The sequence below is a fragment of the Equus asinus genome, chromosome 20, assembly GCF_041296235.1.
Source record: "Equus asinus isolate D_3611 breed Donkey chromosome 20, EquAss-T2T_v2, whole genome shotgun sequence".
Taxonomy (NCBI): Eukaryota; Metazoa; Chordata; class Mammalia; order Perissodactyla; family Equidae; genus Equus; species Equus asinus.
In genome coordinates, this window is record NC_091809.1 from 24,600,673 (window position 1) to 24,624,750 (window position 24,078).

General features: G+C 42.8%; 1 protein-coding gene across 4 annotated transcripts; it reads left to right on the forward strand.

Annotated features, from left to right (window-relative positions):
* Positions 1-446: 446 nt before the first annotated feature.
* Positions 447-23,330, forward strand: LOC106824408 (zinc finger protein 709-like). 4 transcript variants are annotated; one of them, XM_044751822.2, is made up of 6 exons: positions 447-606; positions 739-814; positions 5,442-5,624; positions 19,656-19,782; positions 19,986-20,046; positions 20,414-23,324. In XM_044751822.2, the coding sequence occupies exons 2-6, from the start codon at positions 812-814 to the stop codon at positions 21,453-21,455; spliced, it is 1,416 nt and encodes a 471-aa protein (XP_044607757.1). In that variant the 5' UTR covers positions 447-606; positions 739-811; the 3' UTR covers positions 21,456-23,324. The 4 variants fall into 4 exon arrangements, with proteins under 4 accessions (XP_044607757.1, XP_044607756.1, XP_044607759.1 ...); XM_044751821.2 differs by lacking the exon at positions 739-814 and having other exon boundaries at positions 20,414-23,330; XM_044751824.2 differs by lacking the exon at positions 5,442-5,624.
* Positions 23,331-24,078: the final 748 nt, after the last annotated feature.

Genomic DNA, 24,078 nt, shown 5'->3' on the forward strand with positions numbered 1-24,078 from the left:
AAGCCAGGCTGCTTGCAGGAACCTTCCGTGGTTAGGCTATTCTGGTAACTTTACCTCTGCAAACACTCAACAGATAGTGTTAGTTTTTATCAGATCCTCAGTATCTCCTTCTTTGACTCTTTCCCTAGTCAGAGTATCTGTGCCTGTGTACCCATCTGGCAAAACTATCTCAGACTCACGTTGTCAACAAAGATCCAAATGGATAGAGACTAATTATTGCATATGGTGAGGTGAGTTTCAGTTTGCGTGTGTAAAGAAGGATCACAGTTCCGGAAGTCTCCTCCCAGCACTACCTTTCAATGTACACATCCCTGCTGAGGAGGAGTTCTGACTGGCATTCTGCTCAGACACCTAAACTCCGGGGCTGTCAGTCAGGCGAAGGGGGCGTTTCCTGCGAACTGTCCAATCAGAGGCGGCTCCTGGGCAGGTGGGTGGGGCGAAGCGCCCCAACCCCCGGAAGTTGCTGCTGCTCCAGCCGCGCTGGGGCGGCGTTTGCCAGCCGTTACAGGCTTCACGTGGCTCTGCCGCCTGTTCTGTGAGCTGTCACCTGTACCGAGCTCGGGAGTCACAGGAACGTCGCCAGCGGACCCAAGAAATCTAGAAATGGTGAGATTTGGGGCCCGGAGTCAGGATTTGGGGGAAGAGTGTCTGGCCCAACGTGGCCTCCCCTTCTCGCTCCTGCCCTGCTCGGGGTCGGTTGCCACTTGCTCCTAACGTTCCCTGGTGGCTCTGCCACAGCCCCTGTCACCCTGTGACCTGCAATGGCCGTGGGGGTCGTAGGAAGGACTCAGGGGACCCAGGAGCCCTGGAAATGGTGAGTGTGCGGCCCTGGGTGAGGACGCGGGAGGAGGGGCTGGTGGGAAGCGGCGGGGCGGGCCCGGCCTCCAGCGGTCCCCTCCGGGGTCTGCGGCCCCGAGTCCGGGTTGGCGCCGCTCGGCCCTCAGGCCCCTCCGGCCGCAGCGTGGGGGCGAGGCCGGCAGCCGGGCCCCGGGCGACCTGTGGTCCCTGCACGCGGCGACTTGGGCTGGAGCGTCTCTGGGCCGCTGTGTGCCCGCAGCCCCGCGTGTCCCAGACGGTGCGGGGCCCGCGGGAGGGCCCGCAGGACAGTCGGGCCTCGGTCTGCGGGGTCCGTGCGCGGAGGGGCTGCGGTCTGTGGGCTTGCCAGTGCTTCCTGTCTCTCTGGAGGGCACCCATTTGCCTCTGAATTTTCCGTACATTGGTGGAGCAGGTTCTCAAATCTACAACCCTGTCCCCGAGTCTAGGTCTTTCTAGGGCTGGCAACAAATGCCTAAATGTCCAGTCTCTCCTTCATTCACAAATGCCAACTTCGTGCGTCCGATTCACAGCATTATTATCAACTGTTTGTTCTTGGTGAATTTGAAGCAGATCCAATATTTTAATTGTTTATCATTTTCTCACAGTAAAAGAATGGCTGTTTTTAAGAGATTTATTTTGTGTGTGTGGATAATTTGCAGGGGTAAATTATAACCTCCTGGGACTACGTTCTATGAAATCCTCGTGCCTCTCCCCCAGGGTCTTTCCTTGGCAGAGACACCCCATGGAATGTGCTTTGGGCGGATGTTTCCAGGATGGTCTGCCCTGTCAGCACTGTCCTTACCTGAATTGTCACCTATAAAAGATTTGTTCACTTTATTTTAGTCTCAGTTTTTCAATGAATAAAAATTTATTTATTCAATATGACTTGAAATACAATATAAAATATTTCCAGAGACAAGAAAGAGGTGAATTTCAAAAAAAAAAAAAAAAGTATTCCAGTTTTACATCGCATGGATGAAATTCTTTCCCTTTTTTTCTCTCCCATTGTGTGTACTCATATTCTGAGGTCTGTTCTTTCATTTTGGGTGAGTTTAAATGAATTTCTGGACCTGAAGTCCTCAAGTATGATTAACAGTTTATAAAAAAATTACTTGTCATGGAAATAGGTTATATTAACATATTTTCCTTTCCAGAATGCCATACATTCATGTGGGGTTTCTAGTTGAACTGGCAAAGTTCCATGCAATTTTTTTCCCTCGTTTCCACATAAAGACTAGCTTGAGTGTTTTAGCTGGATTGTTCAAACACTGGGTTTGTGTCATTTAAAACATCATTGCTGGTCCAAAAAAACTCCAGTGGGGCTGGAGTACTGAGGGCAGAGAGTCTAAGCTGAGGCCCCCTTGGGCCTGCAGAGGGAACGACTTGAGAGCCCAGTTGTTCTTCCTGGGGAGCCTCCCCCTGTAGGTGTCCTACTGCTCACACCCCCATGGAAGGAGCCTTTGTCCTGAGAGGAGCTGCAGAGCCCTGGAAAGCTGGGGGTGCACGTGCTCATGGGTTGGGGAGTGACGTCCTTTCTGAGGTTGTAGCTGTGGATTCCTTGGCCCTCTTTCTAGGTGTAAGTTGGAGTTTTGCATCCACAGTGAAGGTGCACTCAGAGTGTAACTTGTTCACAGTGTAACTCAACTTTGAAAGTCATAGTTCTGTGTCCTGGGTTAGGGCCCATTAACCTGGGGGTCCATTTGGGTCAGAACCTTAAACTGAATCCGGCTGAGAGTTTCCTCACTGTGAGAAGGGAGCCTGAGAGAGGGAGCATGTGCACTGTTCCCTGGGGAGAGGAGGGTGTGTGGGACTCCCAGAGCTCCTTCCTGTGGCTGCTCAGGTGCCCTCCCCTCCTTCTCCAGGGACTGACCCCCTCCAGGGCTCTGTCTCCACCAGGAGAGTCAGGAACATGGGACCTTCTGACTGTGGCTTTCCTTCTGTTCTGTGGGAAACAGGCTGCTCATCCAAGCTGATTCCAGTGTTTGTGTTTCTTCCCTTTAGATTCCTTCATCAATGGACTAGTGCAGCCCTTTGGCTCTAGTTTCCCTTAGCACTTGGGCCCTGAGACTGTAAGTTGATAGAGAGATAGGATGTGAGGAAAGCAGGAAAATTTTTTCATTTTTTGGTTGGTTTTCTTTTGTGCATATCTCTAGAGAACATATTAATTTAAAAGGCTAAAGCAATTAAATTCTATTTCAATCATTGTGAGGAAAACTTCTTAAAGCTTCTGTATGTTTTTGAAAATCCAATACAGTTAAGGATTTAAACTCAAACCCTGAGTGCATTGTAATAAATAATATGCCACTTATTCCTGAAAATACCCCACTGTGAGCTATAGGGGAAGGATAAACTGGGATGCCGCGTGTCCTTCTAGTTAGAAAGAGATTTGACAAATTTTATTTTGTATGGTTTACACTCCCGTAACTGTTAGTGTTTCAAAGAGTTAAATCTCAGAATAGTTTCCTATGTACAAGAGTTAAAATTACAGAATATAAATGTCTCTGTCTTAAAAATCAATCTGTAAGGCAGCAAAGTCTAACTTGAGAAGGCTCACTGCCAACATATCCTGGTCCCCTCCTGCACTGGTAATCAGTAACATCCAGATACACAGTTTTGATCATTTTTGAGCCCCTGTTAGTGTTTCTTTATATAAATCAGTTGAGAATGCATATTTTTCTTGCCCACTTTGTCCCTGTAATGAGCAGTCAGACTCCACATTTTGGGTGACGGCTCACAGCTTAAGCCCCACCCACCCTCTTCCCCTTGTGTCCCAACCTGGACAAGCTGAGGAGGAAGCCTGGGTGCTCTCTCCTCTCAAGCAGGCAGGAGATTCCCACACCAGCCCCTGCCTGTGTGCAGAGCTCTTGCCCCGGCCCCACCCCCAGGCCCAGTGAACCCCCAGGCCAGGCTCCATTCCTTGCTTTCTGAGCCCTGTCAGAGCTGCTTGAGAGGCCGGCCCTGCCCTCCCCTCAGACCTCTATTGTGTGAGTCCTACCCTATGTGTGTTTGTGCCACCCTAGCATCAGTCTCAACTAAGTAATCACCCTTCTACAGTTGACCATAACAGTTGGCGCCCTGAGCAGGATGTCCAGACGTGACCCCTACCTGTGGGTCTGTCTTCTCTTGCTCTGACTTGCTCCCCTGCTCTGCTGCCTGGTGGCGGCATGCACTGTGGGCTGCTGCTTGCTGTGAAGCCCATGCTGTGAGCTGTGCTGCCCCCTGTTGCGTTGTTGACCCACCAAGCCTCAGTTCTAGGGGCAGCTGACCAGCACTAGCAATTTGAAGATTTGTAGGCATTTGGGAGCAGGACTGTGGGATTGGGACCTCCTTAAATGAGTCTTGGGTCAGTGTTTCTGGTGGGATTTATCTGTGTGTTAGAGTGAAGCTGTGACAGAAGCCGTGTTGGCCTGACATACTCCAGGGATGAGGGTGGTAGGCAGGGATGATACGTTTGCAAGAGGTGGGTCCGTCAAAGGGCCACTGCTGAAAGAGCATTCATTTAAAAAGAAAGATAAGACAACATGTAGGTGGTGGGCTGGGTCCACACTCCTAATAGCAGAGGGCTTTGCACGACCCTTCAGTACTTCTGCTGCCCCCGGCTGTACTGCCATGAAGATCCTGACCTTCAGGATTGTAGGGGACAATACCCATGGCACCCCTGTGGCACAGTGTATAAATTCAAACCTGACTTAAGCCCCGGGTTGAAACCCTATAAAGTGAACAGTGTCATGGGTAGGCTCCTAGCCCTGAAGGCACTGTTTTAAGGAAAAAAGTTTATAAATACCAGGGTAGAGAGGAATCCTCTTCCCTGAAGTGTATCCCATGAGGAAGAAAATGATAGAGGAAAGATCAGAAGGAAGGAAACAATACTGAAACAAAGGTCCATAACTTGTCTCAACTGAACGTCTAGAATGTATTGAATAAATTTACATAACAAAACAGATAAAGGTAAACTGCTTGACTTTTGGGCCTCTACAACACAGGGTCTGAATTACTTTTGCTCTCTGATGTAATGCACGAATTCAGAAAACTTCAAGTAGTTAATCAACACTAGGTGTCAAATTAGAGTTATACCTGGGGATCCCTCTAAGTTTAAGGAAGGTGCCCCTGATAATCTTAGCGGTGTTAATGAATATAATAGAGAGGACAGAACAAATGTTTCATTTTTAGCCATCAGAACGATGGTTTTGACTAAATTCTCTATGGTTATAACACCAGTTGTCCTAAAATATCCCAAAGTGAGCTGGGAAGCTCTGAGCCAATGAGCAGGAATTAAAATTAAGTGAAGCTTTTGTCACTTAGAAATTGGCTTAACAGATTGGGACCCCAACGATATTCCCTCCCAAATCAAGCAGTTAATATGGCCCAATGTAAATTGTACAGGGTCTTGAAGGATTGAAAATTGTATAGAAAACCTACTTAATGAAGGGGTGATTATTCTCAGTGCTTCTTTTAACAGCCAAATTTGTCCTGTTTTTAAACCTGGAGAGAATGGATGACACCTCAGAGTGGTTTACCAACTTGAGGCAGTGGTTGTACCACACAGACCTCTGTACCCAGTCCCCACAGTATGGAAATTACTGACCACAGCCAACCAGCAATTGATCAATACCCTGCTCTCACAGGTTTGGCTGAGTCTGTTCTGTCCAGTCCTGTGTCCACAGCCTCTCAGCTGCACTTGGCCTTCCCCTCTGAAGGGACATGATGCCCCTTTACTGGGTTGTCCTCATGGATCTTCCACAGCTGTGCTCTCCCACAGCCACTGCAGGCGGGGTCTGAACTGCATCCTGGTTTCTCCAAGAACACAGGTATGACGTTACATTAATGACATCTCCTCTGAAGACATTCAGAACATACAAATGTGAAAAAAAGGAGATTGCAAAAAGTGGATGGGACATTGCCACTCATATGATGTGAGGCCCTGACAACTTTGTTAAATTTCTGGAAATTATTTGATATCTGAGCCCTGCTTCTTCTCTGAGACCATGAAGAAATAGCTGTTATTTCCCTTAGCATCCACAACATCTACTAGGTTCTTTTGTTGTTCCAGAGGTAACGTATTTCCTGTATACAAATTTTATTTGAGCGTATCTGTCCTGTTCCTTGCAAATTTGCCACCTAGAATGGCACCCCCTACCACAAAAGTCTGGAGACTGTCTTCAAATTGTCATACAACCAACACTCCTGTTAGTGCCCTCAGAGACTCCTTCACTACAGAGGCCTCTGACCTTCTGTCGTGCCTTCTGGGATACCCATCATGGCCGTAAGTTGCCCATAGCTTCTGATGCAAGAACTAGGCCTAGACCCCACAATATATGCCATTAGAGCTACAGTGACATAAGGCTATCCTGCCAGTAGATGGCCCTGAGCATGGAACCATCTATCCAGCAGTCCATTTTGACTTGTGACCTGGAAACAGCATTCAGAGAGCTCAGCATGGCTACTGAGACCCCCTGGAGACATGATGGAGGCAAACGTGGGCCCTCTGGGATATCCTGCCTGCAGGAGGGGGTGGTCTTCCCTGTCCTCAGTCTCCTACCAGGTACCATGGTATTGAAGGTGGTCGCCTTTCCCAGAGTCCGAAGCTCCCTGGTGACCTCCTTAGAATTCACTGAGTGGAAAGCAACAGGATGGCATAAACTTTTGGCCCAATAGCACCACATTTGTCCATGATGGAGCTCAGGCAGAGTTGTTGCTTTTCATGTCTTAATTGTGACATCCCTGATGAAGGACTGCACCAAGGGTCATCACACTGACCTTACATCAAGCAGTCGTCTTAGCTCAACCAATCATTGGCTCTACCTGCAGACATTGCAGACTATGAGTGATTCCCTGAGAGTTGCCCCTTTTTGGTAAAAAGAAACTCTGGGAATCTTGGCTCACAGTTACCTACAATAGAAATCAAAGTAACACTTGTCTCTATGCGTACAAAGCCCACATGCAAAGCCCCACGAGGACACTTTATCCGCATGGGAGTTCCAGACAGTACTGATAGTAATGAAGGCACTCATTTCACTTCTCAGAACATACAGTGCTGGGCTCTTACCAATGTAAAAAATAGACCTTTCTCCTCTCTTTTAAGTCTCAGGGCACATGCCTCAGAGCAACTTAATGGCTTGTTGAAATAAGTTCACATTAATGGAATGAAAGATGGTCTGTTTCTGTCATCAGTCGTGAATATTAATGTGCCTGTCTTTACCTGTTTTCCTAGTAGACTTTCCTTTTTTTTAGCATCAGTTGTAGGTTTACCTAAAAGTTGACTGTAAAGTACAGAGATTTCCCACATAACCACTCTGACTCCACACAGTTTGCCCTGTATTTTATATCTTGTATCACTGTCGTCCATTTGAAGGGCCAGTTTGATGCACGAAAGCTCATAGTTTACATTAGTGTTGACTGTGTTATACAATCCCTGGGCTTTGGCTAATGTCAAATGGCATGTCTCCATCATTTCTGTATCATATGGAATATGTGTACTGTCCTAAAAATCTCCTGTGCTCCCCTGTTCACTCCTCCCACCCCTGAATCCCTGGCAACCAGTCACCTTTCAATGTCTTATCTTTGATTTTTTCTCAAGTGTCACATGCTTGGAATCCTACAGTGTGTAGCCTTGTCATATTGGCTTCTTTCACTTAGAATATTATTTTGAAGTTTTTCCATTTTTGGCTTGATAAGGTGGTTTCTATTCCTTACTGAAGAATGTTTTACCCTATGGATGTCCCTGTGATTGTTTATCCTTTCACCTATTGAAATTATTCTTGGTTACATCTAGGTCTTGACAATAATGCGTAAAGCTCCTGTCAACATTCATGTGCAGGGTTTTTTGTGAACATCTGTTTTCAGCTCATTTGGGTAAGTTCAAAGAACGTGATGGCTGTATCGTATGGTAAGAGTAGGCTTCGTTATCAGAAACTGCCTTTTTTCCAGAGTAGGCATAACGTTTTCCATTCCCACCAGCGGTGAGTGAGGGTTCCTAGTGCTCTCCATCTTCACCACCTTTCACTGTTCTCAGTGTTTTTAATTCCAGCTATTATCATAAGTGTCTGGTGATATCTCATTCTTCTTTTATTTGTAATTTGCTAGTGATGCATGACTTTGAGCATTTTCATGTGCTTATTTACCATCTGTATATCATTGCTGAGGTGTGTGTTCAGATCTTTTGCCCATTTTTAACTGGGTTGATTGTCTTCTTTTTGTTGAGTTTTAGGAGTTCTTTGGATTGTTTTGGTTACCAGTTCTTTATCAGATAAGTGATTTCCAAAGATTATCTGCCAGTCTATGACTTGTTTTCATCTCGTAACATTGTGTGTCACTGAGCAGAGGTTTTTCGTTTTAATGAAATCAATCTTATTTTTTTCTATCTTGGATTTTGCTTTTGGTGTTGTATCTAAGAATTAACAACAAAACAAAGACCGCATAGGTTTTCAACTATGTTATATTTTAGGTCTATTCTGGTTTTACATTAATACTAAGGTCTATAATTAAATTCTAATTAATTTTGGTGAAATTTATCTAGTCGTGTCTTGATTCTTTTTTATTTTTTGGCCAGTGGATGGCCAGATTTTCTGGCAGTATTTGTTGAAAAGATGTTTTCCCATTGATTTGTTTTAGGTCCTCTGTCAAAGATGAGTTCACTATATCTGTAGGTCTATAGAAAACAATTGACTTGTATATTAGCATTTTATCTTTCATCCTTCCTCTACACTCTTCTTAGTTCAAGGGATTTCTCTGTTATTGGGGATTCTTTGAGATTTTCTTCATAGACAACCTTGTGCCACAAGGATAGTTTGATTTCCTGCCTCCCAATTTATATACCTTTTATTTACTTTTCATGTTTAATTGCATTAGCCTTAGCTAATTTTATAGCGATTCTAATAATTCTAGTACAAGGTTGACTAGGAGTGGTGGGAGGGGACGTCCTTGCCTTCCTCCTGATGTTACTGGAAAGCATCTAGTTCCTTCAGTGTAGTCCACTGACATTAAACAAGAGCCCCGTTGATGTAGAGGGAGGTGTGGGCAGAGGGGAAGCATTCTCCAGTCCGGTGATTGGGTCTCAATGTTTTAGTGAGCTTGTGTATCTGGGCTTGAACTTCTGTGGTACAATAAGAAAGGTATTGGATCTTTGTCTGTTGTTCCTAGAAAAACCTCTTGAAGCCCTTGGAATTACTTGAGCGATAAGGGTGATAGATTTTTTGTTTTAATGAGGCAACTCTTGAACAGCTATTAGATGGCTTCAGGATGGGGGTTGGACACTGGAAACACCAAGCCTTGATTAGAGGCTTGGAATTTCAGCCCCAGCTCCCAGCCCCTGTGGAGAGGAGAGGGGCTGGAGACTGAGTTAATACCAATGGCCAATGATTTAATAAGTTGTGCTCATGTAATGAAACCTCCATCGGAACCCTTACAGACAGAATTCAGAGGGTTTCTGGGTTGGTGAACACACGCAGGTGCTGGGAGGGTGGAGTGTCAGAGAGGATGTGGAATCTCTGCAGCCCCCTCCACCCCCCTCACCCATACCACTGCCCTACTTTGCCCTATACATGTCTGCCTTTTGTCTGTTCCTGAGTTGTATCCTTTATAGTAAACCAATAATAGTAATTAAAGCAGTTTGCTGAGATCTCAGAATCATTTCAGTAAATTACCAAATGTAATAAAGTGTGGAGGGAATCTACAAATTTGTTGACAGCTGAGTAGAAATGCTGGCAGCCTGGGCACCCCATTTGTGGTTGGCATCTAAAGAAGGGCAGTCTGTGGGACTGACCTCTTATCCTGTGGAGCCTGATGTGAACTCTGGGTGGTTAGTGTTAGGATTGAATTGACCTGTTGGACACCTCTTTGGTGATGTAGAGCTGGAGAAGTGGCATTGGGACAGGTGCCAAATATTTTGTGTCAGGAGGGGAAAAAAATACTATCATCCTCACATGTACCCCACCTTTGAGAGCAGAGAAGACTAGAAGAGACTCAAGTTGGCTCTTTCCCTCCCCCCAGGTCAGGTAGGCTCTGGAAAATCCCAGTCAGTTATGCTCTTGTGAAATAGATTACTTGTAGGTCATGCCTTGTTAAGAACAGAATATTTGGGGTTTATTTTTAAATGCCTACATTTTCTCTTAATTGTGGAGACAGTGGTTTACCCTGTGACCTCAATTCTCTGATGGAAGAGTAGGTTTCTTGGCTTTTTCCTTCTGAGGACTGGAATCCAGCTTCTGAGCTCCTTGTATGACAGACCAGGACCAGAAGTCTCTGACTCCTTTTTTACCCCAGTTTTATTGAGGAAAAAATTGACGTACACGACTGTGTAAATTTAAGGTGTCCAACATGATGGTTTGATTTACACATATGGTGAAATGCTTACCACAGTAGATCAGCTAACGTCCATCTTCTCATATAGACAGAATAAAAAGAGAGGAAAGAAGAAAAGAATAATCTCTTTGTGATGAAAACTCATGGGATTTACTGTCTTAACAGCTTTCCTATATATCACACAGCAGTGTTAGCTATAATCATGTCGTACATTACCTCCATAGTAGTTATTTATCTTATAACTGGAAGTTTGTACCTTTTGATCACCTTCCTCCAATTGCCTCCCCACTCCCACCTCTGGTAATCAACAGACTAATCTCTTTTGTATGAGTTTGATTTGTTTGTGTTTTATTTCAATTCCACACGTAAGTGAGATCATAAAGTATTTGTCTTTCTCTAACTTATTTTACTTAGCATAATGCCTTCAGGTTTCATCTGTGTTTTCAGAAATGGTAGGAATTCGTTTTTTATGGCTGAATAATACTCCATTGTTGGTATATTTATATATACCAATTTTGTGTCCATTCATCCACTGATGGGTGCATAACTTCTCCATGGTAGGCAGGCGCCTCAGCAACTGAGGATGTCAACATTGATCATTGTTTTCCCACCTTATAATATATTTTAAACACTGAGAAACTGCTCAGGTGTGGATGTAAACAATGGGCAGCAATACCAAAATTCCTACCTTCTTGGGGCTAACTGCAATGGTTCCCCATAAAGATAAGGCAGAGACAGAGTTCATCTTCATTTTAGCCATGGTTAAATGTTTTACTGCATGGGCTATTTGAGCACGATCCAGATACACGATTATCCGGAACTTGAGACTTCCATTGCTTTGGGCCATGGGTGTTTGTGGTATCTCTGTTTCAGTTTAACTTCAGTTGAAAGGATTTGAAATTGCCTTCTGATTCAGCATATCATTTTGCTGCTCTTCAGACTGAATGACACAATTTGTACCCCATGAAATCCTCAATTTTCTCCCAGTTTGAGGAAGGGTTCAGGTCATCTGCACAGTTGTAGCCCATCCTTTGTTTTCCTATGAGTAGAATGATATCTGTGCAAGTTCAATGTGATTTCCTGGTTAAAACATTAAAAAGAGCTATGAATCTTTAGAGGGTAATAATCCAAGGAATGATTAAGGTGAGCTGTAGACAGAGGCACACTATCATTTTGAGTAATATCCTATGTGGTGGCAAAGGAGGTAAAATGGACATCCTCAAACTGGGACATTTTCTATGCCTTTTTGTAAGAGGAGTAGCTAGGAGATTTTTGCTTCAGTAATTCACAAAGTCACCAAAGCCCATTTTTACTGTTTTCAGGGATCATTCCCATATGTTTACATTTCCAGGAGGTGTTATGGAAGACGGGGTAAAACTTGAAACAGCTTTTGTTTCATTAAACAACGTGGAAATCCAAGCTTGTTCCCTTTTTTCGGTGCTAACTTGTCTTTTCTTAGCAGTGTAGAAATTATGTGATTCTGTTATTATTAGTGTATCATTTGCTCCCTTGTCCCCATCCTTCCTCCCATAATACAAGTAAAGAAAGTTAAGCACAGGGTTTTACCCATTTCTCAGAGCTCATAACAGTGGAATCTCTTAGTGTTGAAGACATACTGGGCAATGTCAAAAATTTTAAACTCACAAGAATGTTGCAAGGTTTGTATAATCATGCACTCTTACAAATGTTCTATCAAAGTTCCCAAAAGAACTCATAAGACAACATGGTGTTCCATTTATATCACACTCTGGAAAAGGCAAAGGTACAGGAACCTAAACACATCAGTTCTTAAGGGTGGGAGAGTTCAGTACTAATGGGCACCATGGGACAGTTCCTTTAGGGTGATGGAGTGTTCTCCATCCTGATGGTGGTGTAACTACACATTTATGAAAACTTATAACACCTCTTAAAATAGTATGGGTATATACAGAAAACAATTGAGAGAAAACAATAAAAATGTTTTCACATGCTAGGAGAATGTGGAATTCTCCTGAACTTTGATTGCTACGTGTGCAACACTTCCTTCCACCACCTTGGGTTCCTTATTAGGATAAAGAAGAAGGAGAAGGAAGGACATAGGCCATGATAGACTTTTCCTGGCACCCAGTCTGAATTAGAAAACGTCCTCTAGGGCTACACCTACCCTCGTGTTATTCACATAACTGGTGAGAAAGTGACAGGGCTCTCAGCCTCCATCCTTGACACCAGGTTTCCTGGGTCATGTCCTGGGAATGCCATGGTCTGAAACATAACAAGGCATCTAAGACATCTCTGCAGTGGGATCTGCCTGGGCACATCCTAATCTAATCCTTGGGCACCAACATCATGTCTTCCCAGAGCAGGTCTTGTGGCTGTTTCCAGTCCTTAAGTTTCCCATTTCAAGCCTACTCTGCCTCCTTGCTGGGAAAAATATTTGGATGCTACACCTGTCCCACTCTGTGCAGATTTTCTGTTGTGTTGAACTTAAAATCAAAAGAGCCACTTACATTACCAGTAAAATGGGTTTATTCAGGAATAGCAGAGGAAGTATGATTCAGGATATGCAAACTGTGGTGAATCATCGGCGGGTAGGGAGAACAGAACAGATGGGCTTGTTTTTATAGAGGACAGGAGGTTGCTGGGAGGGGCTGTTTGGAACAGAAGTCCATGGAAGGAGATTGAGAGTTCAACATGGTGCAGTGGCTGAGTGTGGTGGTTTCTCATTGGCTGGGCTGTTGCTGGGCAAGGAGAAATTCTTGCCCTCCTGGGGTCTGTAAAGTAAGCATCTTCCTGTTGGGGAATGGGAGGTACACTTTTTCCTTTTTGGGATCTGTAAGGTATGGTCAGTAGTAGTGTGTAAGAGTTCCCCCTTCAGGTCTTCCTGGCCCCATTTTAAGTGAGATTCCTGTATTTTCACATTTGCAGCCCCAGGTGACTGTGAGGTGAGACAATGGCAGAACCCAGAATTCATGTCATGAGGCACAGGCCCCTGTAACACAGTACTCCCCACTGTCACATTAACATCACCTCTGCACCAACAAGCACAGTTTCACAATAGTCTCAAAATCACCAATAATGTCAAAAAGACAAGGTCTGCCTTGTCCTAGCTCTGGGAGTCCCTCAGGTGCCTGACTGTACCTAAATCACTCTCCCTGAGATCTCTGGCACATTCCACCCTGTGGTTTCAGTGGCTCCTGTGCAGACCATGCCCAGTTCCCTCACCTTAGAACCCGCCTCCAGAATGAGTTTGGAGCCCACCCACCAAGGCCTGTGCTTACTTTTTCTGGAACAGGACTCACCCTGCAGAGTTCCAGTCCCAACACCTGTGGGAAATGGTGGTCTCAGCCAGACCCTCTGCAGTCCTGGGGCCCCCTCCCTTCACATGGCTCCCAGAATGCAATGGGCACCACACAAAAGGAAGTGGCAGAAATGGCAGGGGTTTCCACCTTTCCTGGAGTGCACAGCCCTCTTTGTTGGAGGTGAACCCACTGTTTCTGACAGGAAGAGGCAGAATGAGCCAAGCCACGTCCCAAATGTCCTTGCAACAACTTCCAGTGCTTTCCTGGGTCCCCAAGGTGATGTCTCTTTGGTTGGAGACCTGGGGGCAGAGGTCCAAGGCCTCCATCCCCATCGGCTAGTGTTGCAGGGTGGGCCAGTGATCAAGGTCCTGGTGAGGATGGCCTGTGGGGCTGACCCACTCGAGGTCTGTGCACAGGTGAGAGCTCAGGGGTGATGGATCCCAGACCACAGAGACTGCAGTCGACAACTCGGTGGCTGGGCGAGGATGCACAGAGCTTTGTTGTCCGCACTGAGCTTCCAATGGGAAAGCAAAGTGAGGAAGGGACGTGTGGGGGGCACATTTCTGGAAGTGATCATAGCAGCGTGAGGGGCTGGAACACAATGATCACTGCAGCCATCGTGGGCCCTGACTCTCCCTCTTCAGGGCCTGAGCTGTGTGTCTCTGGGCCATTATCTCTGAGCCTGTGTGACTTTGGGTGTCTGTGTGTGGGTGTGTAAACGTGTGTCCAGTGATAAAGCCTGTGTGATTTTATCTGTCTGTCTGGGGACTGTGTGTGTATGTCCTTAAAATCTGGAATGCTGTTATGTCATTTGGTGCCTGACTGCCCTGGTAGCATCTCCCTCACCATGTTGAATTGAACTGATGTGAGCAGACAAATCTTTGTCTTCTTTCTGATTGTATTATCATGTGCTTTATTTTGTGTCTTTTAAGATGTTTTGACATCTTGGGGGTCCTCTCAGACATAGGGAGACCCTGCCCCTCCCAGGGGCACCTCATTCCACGTTGGCGGTGGACAGCTTGTCTGGAGCAGGCCTCTCATGTGCATCCCGCCCGATCCAGTGCCCTGTCCCTACAGACCTCCTTATCTGCCTCCCACACGCCAGACAGTATTCCCTGCCCTAAACCCACCCAGCGCCAGGAACCAGATGACTGAGGACCGTCCCTAGGCCCCAAAGGCTGCTGGAACTGTTCAAAGCAGCCAGTCCTGAGCTGCTCACTCTGCCCTGACTCACATTTCCTCTGGACCCAAATGAAGGCTGTGGCCTAGGTTTGTGTCCCCCTCCTGATTCTGCCTCCTGAGCAGCCCTGATGCAGCCCCTGTGAGCCTACCTTGCATGGTGTGCCCCCTTATCTTGGGAAATGTAAGTAATAAAAATCTTTTGGGGGCTCGCCCAGTGGTACAGTGGTTAAGTTCGCACGTCCCCTTTCGGTGGCCCGGGGTTCGCCGTTTTGGATCCCAGGCGCAGACATGGCACCGCTTGGCAGGCCATGCTGTGGTGGGCGTCCCACATATAAAGTAGAGGAAGATGGGCACGAGTGTTAGCTCAGGGCCAGTCTACCTCAGCAACAAGAGGAGGATTGGCAGTAGATGTTAGCTCAGGGCAGATCTTCCTCACCAAAAAAAGCATACCTTAAAAAAAAAAAAGGCAGTAGCTGTCTTTGGGAGAGAAAGGATCAAAAACCAATTGGTTTGGGTTTTGAAAGGAGGGGACTGTGTTAAAATTTTTTTTCCTCTCTCTTGACTGGGCCCTACAGACAGTGATCTAGGAAATCAGGGTCCGGTAAGAATTCTCACCCCAAACTGGCTTTTGCCACTGCTCCCAGGATTCCATCTGCAGGCTCTAAGTGGAGTTTAGACGGCATAGCTCCTATTTACCAGAATTTGCCAAAGATTTTCAATAATTTTAATTATAGTTTCTATTGGCTGTTTAACGGAATAGTGTAGTAATTTACTAGAAAATCCCTCAGAGTCCCCTCACCATTTGGAAGGGCCTATGTGGAGGCCTTCCTTTGAATGTAGATATGGGGGTGTCTGTCAGAACTTTTGTTTATTGTCATGTAGCCTTGTTTTAGGTATATCTTATATCTTTAATTTTTCATTAAGTTTTTGCAATGAAACTTTCAATAATCGATGTTTGTAACTTTGAAGTTTTTATTTTTAGGTGCATTTCTTAAATGATCTTCTCTAATTGGAACATTCCTTGTAATAACCATTGTTATTTCCCTGAGAGCTGACAGCAGTTTGGTGGGACCCTTAGCTGTAAATGGAGCATCACCCATGTTTCTGTCCAGCCTGATCTAGCTGCACATGGGGTGCAACTCACACTTCTATCCAGCCTTGTGTTGGGGCCGCAACCTGAAGATTACCAAGCCAAGCTCTCATGACACAAAAAATCTTAGTAAGATGTTGCCTTTTTTTTTTTGAAGATTTTATTTTTCCTTTTTCTCCCCAAAGCCCCCTGGTACATAGTTGTGCATTTTTAGTTGTGGGTCCTTCTAGTTGTGGCATGTGGGACACCACCTCAGCATGGTTTGATGAGCAGTGCCATGTCCACGCCCAGGATCCAAACCGGCAAAACCCTGGGCCACTACAGTGGAGCACACGAACTTAACCACTCAGCCACGGGTCTGGCCCTGCCTTTTTTTTTATTTCCTGGAGGCAGCAAATTGTTGGATTTTGTTCTTTAATCCATCTCGCCACTCCCTGTCTTTTTATTGGAGAATTCAATCCCTTTACATTAAAGGTGATTATTGATGTATGAGGGCTTCATGCTGTCATTATATCACTTGTTTTCCAGTTTTCCTGCATTTCCTTTGTTTCTCGTCCTGTTTTGTTGTACCCATTGAATTATGTAGTTTTGTATGACGTGTTTCTTTGTTTTCTCTTTCTTTATTTTTTGTGTCTCTGTTCTGCTTTTTAGTTTAGTGGCCACCTTGAAGTTTGTATTCAGAATCTCGTGTATATCATAGTCCATTTTCTGATGGCCTCTTATTTCCTTAGTCTAAACTGATTCAGTCCCTTTCCTTTTCCCCTCCTAAGTTATTTTTCTCATATCTTATTCCAACTTGTGTTGTGAGTTTGTGGTTAAAGTGACAAGATTGTCTTTGTTTTTGGTGTTTTCCTTCCCTTAAGCCTAATGCTATAGTTGAATATTTGCTATCCTATTCTGATTGTAACTATCTCCTTACTCTGTGTTTTGTGGCCCCTTTCTCCCTTTTTTTATTTTTTCAAGTACGAGGGCCTTCTTCAGGATTTCTTGGGGTGGGGAGGGGAGGTCTCGTGGCTACAAAGTCCCTTAGCTTTTGTTTGGGCAAGATTTAATTTCTCCCCCATATCTGAAGGATATTTTTGCTGGATAGAGTATTCTGGCTGAAGATTTTTATCTTTTAAAGTTTTGAATATGTCATTCCAATCTCTCCTAGCTTGTAGGGTTTCTGTAGAGAAATCTGCTGAAAGCCTGATACGGGTTCCTTTGTAGGTTATTTTCTTCTGCCTTGCTGCCCTGAGTATTCTTTCTTTGTCCTTCATTTTTGCCAGTTTTACTACTATATGCCTTGCAGTAGGTCTTTTTACATTGACAAGTCTAAGAGGTCTGGAAGCTTCTTCCACACATATTTCCCTATCTTTCCCTAGATTTGGGGAGTTTTCTACTATTATTTCTTTAACAAGCTTTCTGCTCCATTCTCGTTCTCTTCACTTTCTTGGATACCTATAATTCTTATTTTGCATTTCCTCATTGAGTCAGATATTTCTCAGAGACTTTCTTCATTTCTTCTTAGTTTTAGTTGTCTCTCTTCCTCTGTCTGGAGCATTTCAATTTTGCTGATTATGCTGATTCGCTCCTCTGTGATGTCCATTCGAGCATTCAGGGAATTGTATTTTTTTTTATCTCTTCCATTGTGTCTTTCGTCTCTAGTATTTCTGATTCTTCTTTATACTTTCAATCTCTTTTGTGACGTAGCTCCTGAACTCGTTGAATTGTTTCTCTGCATTCTTTTACCTCGTGGAGTTTTTTGATGATAGCTATTTTGAATTCATTGTCATTTAGCTTACATATTTCTATGTCCTCAGGACTGAGTTCTGGGTGCTTATCGTATTCTCTGTGGTCTGGAGATTTGATGTAGTGTCTGGTGTTGGAAGGTCGGGTCTTTCTCATTCTGGTATTATTCACTTGCAGTTACAGCCGATTGCCACTGGGTGAGGATTGAGAGCTGTGTATTCTGAGCCCTCTGCCTTGAGCTGAGATGGGGTGGGGTGGGGCGGGGTGGGACGGGGCGGGGCAGGAACGCTTTCTCCAGCTTCTAAGTTCCTTAAGTGCAGGATCAGAAGTTGGCAGGGCATCATCTATAGTGGCTGGATGGGAAACAGTTCCTGTTGAAGTTGAAGAATTGACATTTTATGTTCTTTGGAGGAAAAGTACTGTTAAATCCTTCAGGTATTCTATAATCATTGGCAAATTGACTGTCAAACCATTGTGGACTTCAGTGAACTCCCTTGCAATGTGTAGCTCTTAACCTGTCCCTCAAGCCTGGCAAAGCTCTTGTGTTTGACTGGAAAGAGCTGTTCTCGCACATTCTTGTCTCACTGTGTGTTCTAAAAATTGGCAGGAAGTAGCCTTGAGGCACGTGAGTATAGCAGTTTTATGGTCTCAGTTGTCACACCTCCTTCCTTTGTCTGAGCTCTAAGTTCCAAATAACTTTCTGGTCCCACCAAGTCATACAGAGAAAGAAAGAAAGAACTGGGTCTGTGATAAATATTATGTGTTAAAAGTGATGCTTCCCCATAGGAATATTTACATTCAGCCAGCTGCATCTGATCCTTGTAATGATGGCCTGTAGTACTTTAGGACAATGTGGCCAGCTGGCCTTCATTAAAGGTTTGATTTCTACAGGTCCCCTAGACTCTCTTTTTGGTGATGGGAGTAGAAAAAAAGTTTCCAGTTCTTCACTATGTTTTTATCCATTGAAACCTCACGCAGATTTGACCCTCTGCCTCATGGAGTGCTGTAACTGGTGGATAATAAGGAAGGAGATGAAAGAATTTTTCTCACAAAGAATCGTCAGTCTTTTTTTTTTTAATATTCTGAATGGTGTTTTTTTATTATTATTATTTTTTTATTGAGTTATTGATAGGTTACAATCTTGTGAAATTTCAATTGTACATTAATGTTTGTCAGTCATGTTGTAGGTGCACCACTTCACCCTTTGTGCCCACCCCCCACCCCACCTTTCCCCTGGTATCCGCTAAACTGTTCTTGGTCCGTAGTTTTAAATTCCTCATATGAGTGGAGTCATACACAGATTATCTTTCTCTCGCTGGCTTATTTCACTTAACATAATTCTCTCAAGGTCCATCCATGTTATTGCAAATGGAATGATTTTGTTCTCTTTTGCAGCTGAGTAGTATTCCATTGTATATATGTACCACATCTTCTTTATCCATTCGTCTGTTGATGGGCACTTAGGTTGCTTCCACGTCTTGGCTATTGTAAACAGTGCTGCAATAAACATTGGGGTGCACAGGACTTTTGGGATTGCTGACTTCAGGCTCTTTGGATAAATACCCAGTAGTGGGATGGCTGGATCGTATGGTAGTTCTCTTTTTAGTTTTTTGAGGAATCTCCATACTGTTTTCCATAGTGGCTACACCAGTTTGCATTCCCACCAGCAGTATATGAGGGTTCCTTTTTCTCCGCAACCTCTCCAACATTTGTTGCTATTAGTTTTAGATATTTTTGTCATTCTAACGGGTGTAAGGTGATATCTTAGTGTAGTTTTGATTTGCATTTCCCTGATGATCAGCGATGATGAGCATCTTTTCATGTGCCTATTGGCCGTCAGTATATCTTCTTTGGAGAAATGTCTGTTCATGTCTCCAGCCCATTTTTTGATTGGGTTGTTTGATGTTTTGTGATTGAGTTGTGAGAGTTCTTTATATAGAATCGTCAGTCTTAAAATGATAATACTTGTTTAATTCCTTAAAATTTCTGTCATTTCCTAATATCCTCTGTACCCTGCCATTGCAGAGAAATATGATGTAACGTGATGACACTAAAAATGTGTAAATAATTTCCATGTGTTCACAATGCTATTAAATTGGTGAGGAAGTGTGTATAGGAAATGAGTTTTTGATGATCACTACATAGAATAAATGTTTGGAGATGACAGAATCATTTATAATCTTTGTGCTTATGGAGTGTAGATCCCCAGTGCTGTCAGGCTCATGTATCCTGCTCTACACATATTTGTGGTGTTTTAGGACTCAGTGGACATTGAGGACGTGGCTGTGAACTTCACCCTGGAGGAGTGGGCTTTACTGGATCCTTCACAGAAACAACTCTACAGAGAGGTAATGCGGGAAACCTTAAGGAACCTGGCCTCTATAGGTAAGAGTGAGGACATTCTTTCACTCCATCAATTAGAGAACAAGTGTTTCTTGACCATCAGCACTGTTCCAAGATGTAGAATGTGGCAATGGGGGTGTTGGTAAATAAACTAGAAATGGTCATAGCTCATCATGGACTTAAATCTAAAACTTTTTCTATAATTTCTAATACTTTGGAATAATCTTTCTGGGTCTGCATTTTAGGAAAAATATGGGAAGATCATAATATTGAAGTTCAGTACAAAAACCAGGAGAGAAAACAGAGGTGAGTCACACTCACGATAGGAGGCAGTGTGCGATGTAAGAATTCTGGTATGTTATGAAATTTTAAAAAGAAACAAAGAAAATGAATAACCCTTGCTTCAAATTTAGCAAATCTTAGAAAATTGTCATCAAATATACATTCTGAAATGTGATGTAGAGGATCAGTTATTGCAAAATATTTCACTTGTTAATGGGATTAATGAACTCTATATAAGAATATCACTGTTTTGATCATATGAAGGTGAAAGCCTCTTGTAGAGCATTCATTATAGAATTGAGACAAGACAGAAAACCTAAATGTTTCTTGTGAATCATAATAACTATAACAAATACAAAACCATAAATAATGTGCTTCTTATTTCTTACAGTGGTCATATGGTAGGGAGACTCTGTGAAAGTGAAGAGGGTAGTCAGTGTGGAGAAAATTTTAGCCTTATTCCAAATCTCAATCTGAACGAGAAACCTACAGGAGCTAAACCATGGGGATGCAGTGCATGTGGAAAAGTCTTCATGCATCATTCATCCTTTAAAATGCACATTAGATGTCACACTGAACACAAACCATGTGACTATCAAAAATATAGAGAGAAGCCATTTAAATGTAAGGAATGTGGGAAAGCCTTCCCTTTTCCAAGTGCTCTTCAAAGACATGAAAGGACACATATTGGAGAGAAACCCTATAAATGTAAAAAATGCAATAAAGCCTTCACTTCTTCCAGTTCTCTTCAAGTACATGAAAGAAATCACACTGGAAAGAAACCTTATGAATGTAAAAAATGCGGTAAAGCATTTCATTTTCCCAGTTCTCTTCGAAGTCATGAAACTATTCATACTGGAGAGAAACCCTATGAATGTAAAAAATGCAGTAAAGAATTCATTTTTTTGAGTTCTCTTCGAAGACATGAAAGAATTCATACTGGAGAGAAACCCTATGAATGTAAAAAATGCAGTAAAGCATTCTGTTATCCCAGTTCTCTTCAGATACATGAAAGAATTCATACTGGGGAGAAACCCTATGAATGTAAAAAATGCAGTAAAGCATTCACATTTCCCAGTGCGTTTCAAAGACATGAAAGCACTCACATTAGAGAGAAACCCCATGAATGTAAAAACTGCAGTAAAACGTTCAGTTCTTCCCGTGCTCTTCAAATACATGACAGAACTCATTCTGGAGAGAAAATTTATGAATGTAAAAAATGCAGTAAGGCCTTCACATCTCCTAGTGCTCTTCGATTACATGAAAGAATTCATACTGGGGAGAAACCGTATGAATGTAAAAAATGCAGTAAAGCATTCACTTTTTCTGCTTCCCTTCGAAAACATGAAAGAACTCATACTAGAGAGAAACCCTATGAATACAGTAAAAACTGCAGTAAAGCATTCACTTCTTGCAGTTATCTGATTGTATGAAAGAATTCACACTGGAGAGAAACCCCGTGAATGTAAAAACTGCAGTAAGGTATTCACGTCTCTCATTTTACTTCAAAGATGTGGAAGAAGTCACACTGGAGAGAAAGCCTATGAATGTCAAGAAAGTGGTAAAGCCTTTATTTCTCATGCAAACTTTTGAAGATATGCACGAATGCATAGTAGATGAAAAAGAATGTAAATGTAATGAATGTAGGAGAGACTTTTGTCATCCCAGTTCTTCCTGATGGCATGAAAGGACTCACTTGATAAAACCTTTGAATGTAAACAGCTTGGGAAAGACTTCAGTTGGCCTACATCCTTCTCTTTGAAACTCCCACCAAAAAGAAATATAAATGTAAGTAATATGAAAAAACTTGTTGGAAGTTAGTTTGTATAAATGTTCTAGAAAACTTTCAACATGAAAGAGTTGTTATAAAAGCTGTAAATATATTGTGTTTGTCAAGCCTCTTAAAGTGCAACATTAGATTGTGGGTTTCTATTAATTGCTTTCAGAAATGAGTATTGTGGTGAGAGAGTTCTGCAAGTGATCCTTCATCAATACTATGTAAGATTAATCAGTAGTGCTTTTTCCTTAAATCAGTTAATGATATTTTCTCTGTAATTTTTTATGTCTTAGTTGTTCTCTGTTAAGAGACCATTGAAAAATGACAGCTTGTACTTGTTGGCATTTTCTTATTGGCCTTGTGTTCTAGTTCCTGGATATGCCTAATTGATTGTACATTTTGTACCTTTCTTAGAGAAAGCTCCTTTGATGGGGTGGTGGGTATAGGAGCCTGTTTTTATTTTCCACACTATTGAACAGTTGTAATAAAATTTTTTTATGGTGAGTTTGTCAAAAAGTATACTTTCCTGTGAATTTATTTTCCTCTTTGGGCTTTTGCTCTTTGTCCTTCCTTCTGACTGGTATTTGGTGAATAGACTTTGCATTAAGTAGAGGCCTGTGATAGGGCAACAAAATCTAGAGCTGGACACATCACCATGTATTGTGTTATGTCAATACAGGTAATATTCAGAAACAGATCTTTAAGAATCCATCCCCTTTATGGTTCCATGTTAGAATTCACCAACAGTGTCACTTGCATGAGATTTGGAAGGCAGAAGCAGACGAGGCCTTAGTCAGATTCTGGAGCCACCATACAAGAAGAGGGACAGTTGCATAGGAGCTTCAAGGACACCATCCTCAATCCCATTTTGTCGATTCTTTGCTCTTCTAGGCAAGAGTATCTTGAAAACCAACACCAACTGTTTGGATTTCTATTTTCTTAGAGGTATATTTTCCACTATTTCACAAGGTCACATCAAAGATCCATTAGAGTTGGGGTCTTTCTGTAAGGCTTCTTGTGTCCACCGGGAAACTAATTCAGACCTTTGTGGTGGGAGTATTCTCTGATTCCTCTCTTTCCTAGATGATATCTGTATGAAGTCTAATTTGTATAGGAAACACCTTATGCTGTTAATAGTGCTGGTGATTGTGTTTTCCTGTTTCACCATGACATCATTGCTACAATGGGGCATAAAAAGAAGGATGTAGGAGTTTGTTTCTCTGCTGCACTGTGCAGTGGCTGCCTGGACCCGGTTCTTCTACATGAGAACAATCACATTTCTCATGTCAGGAGGACTCTGTGTGTTTCCTGTTACTTTTAGCTGAATATGTTCCCTCAATATGTTTTCAATAATGTTTGATTCTATGTCATTAAAACTGTGTGTGTTTCCTTGTGAAATGAACACCTCTGTAGTTGTTTCATTGATATATTTTGTCAAATGTTTTCTAATCCATCCTATGTTAATAAATACTATTGTGGTTTTATTTCTTCAGAATGTATTAAAATTCATTTTAATTATGGGTTTTCAGATATACCTTGCAATTTCCTTCATTTAATCATTGTACATTATGAGTTAATTTTGTCGTGTGCGTTCAAATTCAGGTATTTTTTCCTCAGGCAAGTTTTAATTTTTATTCTTTTATAATTACCATTTTTGTCCTAAAACTAATTCCTAATTTATTCTTAACCCAAAACTTAAAAATCATGGTTTTTCAGTGCCCTCTTGCCAGTGACCTGTAGGATTTCACCTGCAGTGAAAGAGAGGGATGTAATGAATTTGAGGAAGAATGACCACAGACTATAGAGGACAGTGAGGAATAACAGTAACAGGGTGCTCAGAGGACTGCTTACAAGATTTTGGCCTGTGGCTGTTGATTTGATTGCTATTCAAGGAGGAAGGTCACTTTCTGTATTGAAAGCTGTGAGGAGGTAAACTTAATTTTTTGTAAGAATTTTGTCCTTGGTAAATATAGTCATTCTTTTCTAGAAGGCAAAAACAATGCAGTGGAGCAAAAGTTATTTTCTAAGAAGTTCCAGTCAGTCATTTTAGTAAGAAGACAGGAAACTTAGTCTTATTTATTATTTGTAATTTTATCTTTTACCATTTTTACTGGCACGATTACAAAACACTTTTAGTTGTGTCCTGGTAATTGTGAACTCTTGTTGAAGGAGGTTTTTGAGATTTTTCTGTTCAGCAGGATAAGACTTGGCCTTGCAGTGGATGCAGCCAGCTCCTGGTCCTCTGGAACAGCTTTTGTCTTTCCTACTTATCATCAAAA